Here is a 6,714-nt window from a genome sequence, read left to right as displayed (position 1 = left end):
GATAGCACAATACATTACACAGGTTTTTGCTTTGGTTTCATTTGTTGTTTTCGTATCTCAGGTTTATTGCCTTTTCCTTTAGAATCTGTTGATAAATCCAACTTGCAACTGTTTATCAACAACAAACAAAAACAAGACTACAAAACAAACATTTCGTCCTTCAGCATCATGGTCTGTTGTCATTTGTCATGCGTTCTTCTGATGCGTTTCAGCAGCTGGTCTGTACCTATCTACATGCATGTAGTACAGAATTTGATTGTGCCCTCATAAGGCTTAACATGACATAATCCACTGATGTGCTTAACTTCTACCTTAACCATTTTGTGGTAATTATAATGTATTAGGATGCTGCCACTCCACATGTAATACTATACAATTGTTGGTCTGTAATACAACAGTATTTAGCACTAAGGTCAAAAAATCTGTAAACTTCATCTACTCATGTATACACAGACGCGTGCAATACTGAGCCACTACTGTTTTCTTTGTGATTTCTGTTGAATACTCTGGGAAGCCCTAGCAGGTACTGTCACTCAGCTTTCCTCTTCCTGTGACTTTTCTGGCAGCACGCACGGATACACAGTCTGCATGACTTAAAGGTCAGCCAGCCAAATAGCCCTGCCACAGAAAACAGGAAGAGCACCACGTCCAGGCAGTAGTACTGGACCCAGCTGAGGTTGTGGGCCTGCACTCGCAGGTGCTTGGCTCCTTTGTTGCGCATCACAAACTCGGTCCAGAATACTGCCCGGTCCAGAGGTTTCATTGGTTGATCATGATGGAGGCGTGACAGCCTCATCATGTTCTCCTTGTACCTGCCGGGTAAATGATCTTCATCACCATCTGGGGTTAAGTAACAGTAGGCTATGGGATGATGTAAGTAAGTCACAAGATTACATTTATAAAAGCAGTAAAAGGGGTAATATCCAAGGGGGGTAAATACTTTTACATTACATTACATTTGGCTGACGCATTTTTAGCCAAAGCGACTAACAACATGGTAAACAGTTTAAGTTTTAAAGCAATTCTCAACACTTTTAGGACAATTTTAAAAACGGTAGAGTACAGTAAGAATAAGTGGCACTGTAAGTAGTGTAACATGCTAACTATTTTTGGAACTAGTTTTCGTACTCTAGCTGTATTGAGAAATAACAAGTTGAACATAAATGAATAGAGGTGAAGGCTATAAAGCTGAGCTCTCTTTGATCAAGAAGGACTTACGATGGGTCGTTTATCACAGCACGCAGGCCCTTCACCAGGTCGTCTGAGTTCATGTTGTAGAAATCTAGCATGATGGCAGCGCCTTTCTTTTCCAGGATGAAGATGTTGTCGGGTTGGTCAGCAAACAGAGGGACACCCAGAAGTGGGACCCCATGGTAGATGGCTTCATATAGTCCATTGGAACCTCCGTGGGATAGGAAGGCTTTGGTTTTTGGATGTCCTTTGTAAGTGAAAAAGAGAAAACGTTGGAAATAATCTACGATTAACTGCCACAATACAAGTCATTGCTTTTTGACAAGGAACGGTAAAATAATCTGACCTAGCAAATCCTTCTGAGGGATCCAGTTGTAGATTCTAATGTTGGCAGGAAGAGTCCGAGGTCTCTCGCCACCAAACCCCCAAACCACCTAAGAGCACACAAGTAGTGATTAGCAACAAACTAGCTAACACTTCCCTTGATGTGTATCTACATGAGGCTTTTTAAGGAATTGTGCTGTCTCTATTTCTACACAAATGCCTACTTTTGTACCCGCAAACTCTTGCTAATTATTTTTTTATTGATGGGACAATGTGTTTCGCCTGCATGCCTCAACAGGTCTGCTCAGTTGGTGGTATTTAGTGACTCTTGGATTCAAATTCTTGTGCAAAGCAAGTGTTAGCAGTTAAGATATACAGTAGCCTACTATAAGCAGGACATGCCTTCTGAGGGATCTGTCCAAGAGCCGACACAAACATGTTTCTCCTCTCCTCTGTGAGGTTCTTGAACATTGATCCAAATGTGAACACGACAATACCATCATCCCCTGAGCTCTGCACAAACTCCTCCAAGTCCTGAGAAAAGACACACAAATAATATGACATTTAGCATCACTGAAAATCAAAGATTGGTCGCACTCCAAAAAATCTTTTTTTCTTGCCGATTTATTTCATTAGCAACAGGGGTCATATTTCCGACTTTATTTGTATGGTATATTTAAATATTTAACTAGTGCTAGACATCTGTTTTATTTGACTGCTTCATTTCTTTAAACTGTATAAAATAGGCCAGTACTGATGGACTTGGATGGAAAGGAGAATTCCAGGGATTTTTCACATAGATCTTTGTTTGACGAGGTCACAGAGTACGGTCGATACTAAATAAAACTAAAATAATCGATGTTACCTAGCTCGAATTGCTACAACCAACAGCTAGACCAGCCAGGCAGCTACAGTGCTACACTCTGGGGGCATATTTATCATCATGCCTTCGGGCATCAGGTTTTCTTTTCCATATTAGACAGGTCATCTGCTGGAAACATTAAGACCTAGTTTTTGGTCAAAGTTTTCTCCATGGATTCCTGGTCAGAACCCCTATTGGAACAGATTAAAACAGTGGTCCCCAAACTACGGCCCGCGGGCCGAATACAGCCCGCCAACTCATTTTGGGTGCCCCCCCCCAAAACATGTCCGTGGTATATAGCATCTGGCCCGCACGGGAGTACGACATCGTCAAACTATAACCTCCGGGCCCCAGCCGTGGTGCGGCTGGCTGGGGCACCTGCACCGTACGCCGGCGACCTGGGTTCGATTCCCGCCCCGTGGTCCTTTCCGGATCCCACCCCAACTCTCTCTCCCACTCGTTTCCTGTCATTCTCTACTGTCCTGTAAATTAAAGGCATAAAAGGCCAAAAAAATATACTTAAAAAAAAAAAAAAAAAAAAAAAAACTATAACCTCCGTAATTTCCCCATTCATTCTCTATGGCGAGTCTTAACAGTACACATGTAATACTCTTTTTGTTCACTGGTGTTTGTTTTGGCGCTGTTTCGAGTTTGCCATCGAAAACGGAATGAAATGTAGGCCTACCTGCAAACAATGTAAGAGGCCTATGCTGACTGCATCAGTATTCTAAAAGTTTATCAATTATTTGTAAATAACTAACTAACTTCTATTCAAGTCATATTTCTGGGACTTTCTGGGATAATTATTTCTATTTTTTATTCACACGTTCAAATGTTCTTACAGAGTTCAAAGTTGTCATCAGGTGAGTGAAAGTTAGAATGGTGGTCATTTTTTTGCCAGCACTTCATAAAACTCTCATAGTTTGATAACTTTAAAATATTTTGTTGGATATTGCTTGTTCACAACTTGAGCTATGTATGCAAAGAAACAGAGTCTTTTTATTAGTATTATTTCATTTGAGCTACATTTTACACTGATATGGCATGGTGGCAACATAAACACAGCTAGCAATGGTATTAATTGCAGTGATGATTAAATGTAATGGAATATTCAACTAAGGTAGATTGCTGTTGTTCACAGCACTAAGCTATTTATGGTTGATATACTCCGAGTCTCTGGCCCTCTCTTAGAGCCAGGCATAGTGAGCTGGCCCTCGGAAGAAAAAGTTTGGGGACCACTGGATTAAAACTTGGGGCATGTAAGAGGTTTATGTTTGAAGGAAATTTGATGATTTCTGATATTTGACAAATATCTGACAAAATTATAATTTTTTAATGATTTAAAATTGTTAGAAAAATACTTTGGTTTTTAAAATCATCAGTTAACCTCAGTAAATATGAATTTGATATAAAAGAACAGTTTTTTTTTGCTAAAATGACACTGTTTTTACTGGAAATGTCCCCATAGCATAGGAAAAAGTGTGTAAAAATGTGCCATTTTGGAATACGGTGGCCATATTGGATTTTTGGACAAAATTCAACATGCCCCAAGTTTTAATCTGTTCCAATAGGGGTTCTGACCAGGAATCCATGGAGAAAACTTTGACCAAAAACTAGGCCTAATGTTTCCAGCAGATGACCTGTCTATATCTGTTGACTTACAAGAGGAAGTGGTTTAGCAGGTTTGCAGTGATGACCTCCAATAAATATGAAGTTTGGAGGGAAGGGTCTTGGGTACTCCCAGACCCAGTGGGAGCGGATAAACCACAGGTCAGCTTTACCCACCATCTCACACACGCTTGTTGGTTTCCCTATATGACAATGAGGAGAGGTAAAGCAGAAAAGCTCTTTAGTTGTTGTTTTTTGTTACATTTTCTATATCAGCTTATACAGTAGGCTACTCCACAGGATTTCTAACAGGCCCTGAGCCACAAATGACTGAACCTATGGAAGGACCAGAGTAGTGTCTGCACTTCCGCGGTGTCCACAGGTCGCGACGCAAGAGTGCAGCACGGGACACGTTTTGAAAGCTCTATGCAGGAGTGGGCGGGATAAGAGAGGTGCGTTTGTGGGTGCGGGAGAAACCGATGATTCACTGCACTCCCGCAAATTAAATATATGCGTAAAATAACATATAGAAATTAGTAGTGTATAGGATTATAGTTGAGCTAGATATTGTGTTAGGCAGCATTAAAAAAGGGGGTTTAAGCAGCCTAACTGACGGATAGGCCTACTGTCGTTTAGGCCTACGTGGGTTCAATTATTTCCTGCTGCTGCGTTGTTGAAACTGGAAATCGAAAGCATGACAGAGGAAGAGGACACCACTAGATTACTTCAGATGTTAGTACCTTTCTAAAGAACGAATGCTAGCTAGCATAGCTGTGTTACAGTAGCCTACATTCAGAGTCATGAAACTTAAAATCAGTTTTGGTAGTTTTTTTCAGTTGTGTGTGTCAAGTGCTCCTTTTGTGAAACAGAAGGCAAAACTAAATATCGCTCCTGCATATCCTGCGGGCTTTTGCGGGCGGGAGCGGGACCTAATGTTACAAATGCGGGCGGGAGCAGGACTAAAAATTACACATTATTGCGGGAGTGGATAGAATGTTGCCTGCGCGGGACTTAAAAAATCTGTCCCGTGCAGACCTCTAGAACAGAGCACACAAATAGATTTTTGAGACTTTAATAGGTGTAAACGACTAACATTTCGCTGCACAGTGTCTTCCTCAGTCAAAAAGTGTCTTTGGCCCAATGGCCTACTGAAAGAGAGTGTAGGTTATGAATATGACCTCAGTTAGATTAGAGTTTATATTCATTATCTTGTGTTTTCCACAAGAACTGAGTAGCATAAATGAACACTTATGAAGTATATTGAGACTCCAGACATGGCCTTTAAGTGGATGCACTTTTTCAATCCTCCATTCAGTCCATCATAAATGCAATTATACTCTAACATTCTGTGTTGTCTTCAGATTTATGTAATCTGATCAGTCATTTTTCTATTTTGATTTAATATGAGAATTGTGTGAGTTTGTGAGAATAGTTCATTTATAGGTTAATTGGGATTTTATAAAGACAAGTTGTAATAAAAGCTGACCATCCATGCATGAAGACATGTATTATGACATCAATCAAATATGAATTATCATTGCTTAGTCGATAACCTGCCAGGCCGGTTATAATCTAAAACCATTAAGGCAGAAAAAAATACATATATTAAATTCTAAAAAATAAAAAAGATACATTTAATGCATATTAATCTTATTCCCTGATAACTTAAATTGTTGATCCCATACCTTTGATCTCACTGTAGACACTGCTTAGGTACTTTGATGTATGAAGAAGAAACATGGCCGAATGCATAAAGTAGCTCCCGAAATTAACCAGCCTCTCCCTGAAATTCATCTGGTCTGTGGCCAAGATGGGGGTGCAGGGTACAAAAGATGGCAGGGTGGGCATCTGCCCACACATTCTCTCATAGGTGAAGCCGAACGTAATTCTCATTGTTATTATGAACGGCACGTCCAGTGCGTCGGCCATGAGGTCACCACAGGGGGTGAAGGGGTCAGTTAGGATCACCTCGTACCTGGACCGTCTCAGGTCCTCCACAAGAGTCTTGTTTCCTACCAGGGCTTTGCAGATAACGGAGATATACGAATTGAAGGACGACATCAAGTCCGACGTCTTGGAAAGCACCTGCCAGCCTGTCCCATTCATCTGGTATTTCCAGAGGTCCACAAAGTCGTCCCAGAGCGCGGTCATGTTTTCCTTCTGCAGGGGGACATTGAAAAGGTGAAAGTGGAAGCGCTCCTGGCGTGTGAGGTTCACTGTCGGGGAGGCGGTGTTAACCAGAACGGTCACACTGTGGTTGCGCTCCACGAGCTCTTCCACGATGACCCGCATGTTCTGCCAGTGGCTGTACTCTCCTGGGATGACCAGCACCTGACCACTGTGTATGCAGTGAAGACCACAGACCAGAAGAGCCAGTAGCAGCAGACTTGGATTGACAGAAGCCATCTCTGGCCAAAAAGTCTGCAAAATTCATATTCTTTATTATATAATAATAACATTGTGTTAATACAGTAGCATTGAAGAAAATATATGTTAAACATGTTTTGTATGTGACCTACCTGGCATATTGAAGGACATTATGTCATTTAGTATAACAAGTAAGCAGGGTAAACAAGCTTTTTTAAAACAGTTTAAACATGTGAGTATTGTACATGACACAAGTACAAGTGAGATTCCTTTATGTTTTTACAGACCTTTTCTGAATAGGTGCAATGGTGAATGTCTCCAGACCGGTCAGCCGCACAGAGTAACAGCATGGATTTGTGTGA

At 41.1% G+C, this 6,714-nt stretch overlaps 1 protein-coding gene across 1 annotated transcript; it reads right to left on the bottom strand.

Moving 5' to 3' along the window:
* Positions 1-529: 529 nt before the first annotated feature.
* Positions 530-6,391, bottom strand: LOC143138187 (UDP-glucuronosyltransferase 2C1-like). The gene is made up of 6 exons (XM_076298687.1): positions 5,671-6,391; positions 4,040-4,188; positions 1,918-2,049; positions 1,538-1,625; positions 1,219-1,438; positions 530-812 (listed from the first exon to the last, which is right to left on the bottom strand). The coding sequence occupies exons 1-6, from the start codon at positions 6,389-6,391 to the stop codon at positions 530-532; spliced, it is 1,593 nt and encodes a 530-aa protein (XP_076154802.1).
* Between the last annotated feature and the right edge of the window lie 323 nt (positions 6,392-6,714).

This window comes from Alosa pseudoharengus, unplaced genomic scaffold (genome assembly GCF_046254945.1).
Source record: "Alosa pseudoharengus isolate Yale_2024_CS ecotype anadromous, Long Island Sound unplaced genomic scaffold, YU_APseudo_1.1 YU_APseudo_1.1_scf_10, whole genome shotgun sequence".
NCBI classification, from domain to species: domain Eukaryota; kingdom Metazoa; phylum Chordata; class Actinopteri; order Clupeiformes; family Clupeidae; genus Alosa; species Alosa pseudoharengus.
The sequence above is the reverse complement of the archived record's forward strand: the minus strand, read 5'-3'. Positions and strand labels throughout refer to the sequence as shown.

Coding starts and splice junctions, on each gene's coding strand:
- LOC143138187 (XM_076298687.1), bottom strand. CDS start 6,391: ATGGCTTCTGTCAATCCAAGTCTGCTGCTACTGGCTCTTCTGGTCTGT. Junction 4,189..5,670: donor TGTCTACAGTGAGATCAAAG/GTATGGGATCAA, acceptor ATTGTCATATAG/GGAAACCAACAAGCGTGTGT. Junction 1,626..1,917: donor TTGGACAGATCCCTCAGAAG/GCATGTCCTGCT, acceptor GTGTGCTCTTAG/GTGGTTTGGGGGTTTGGTGG.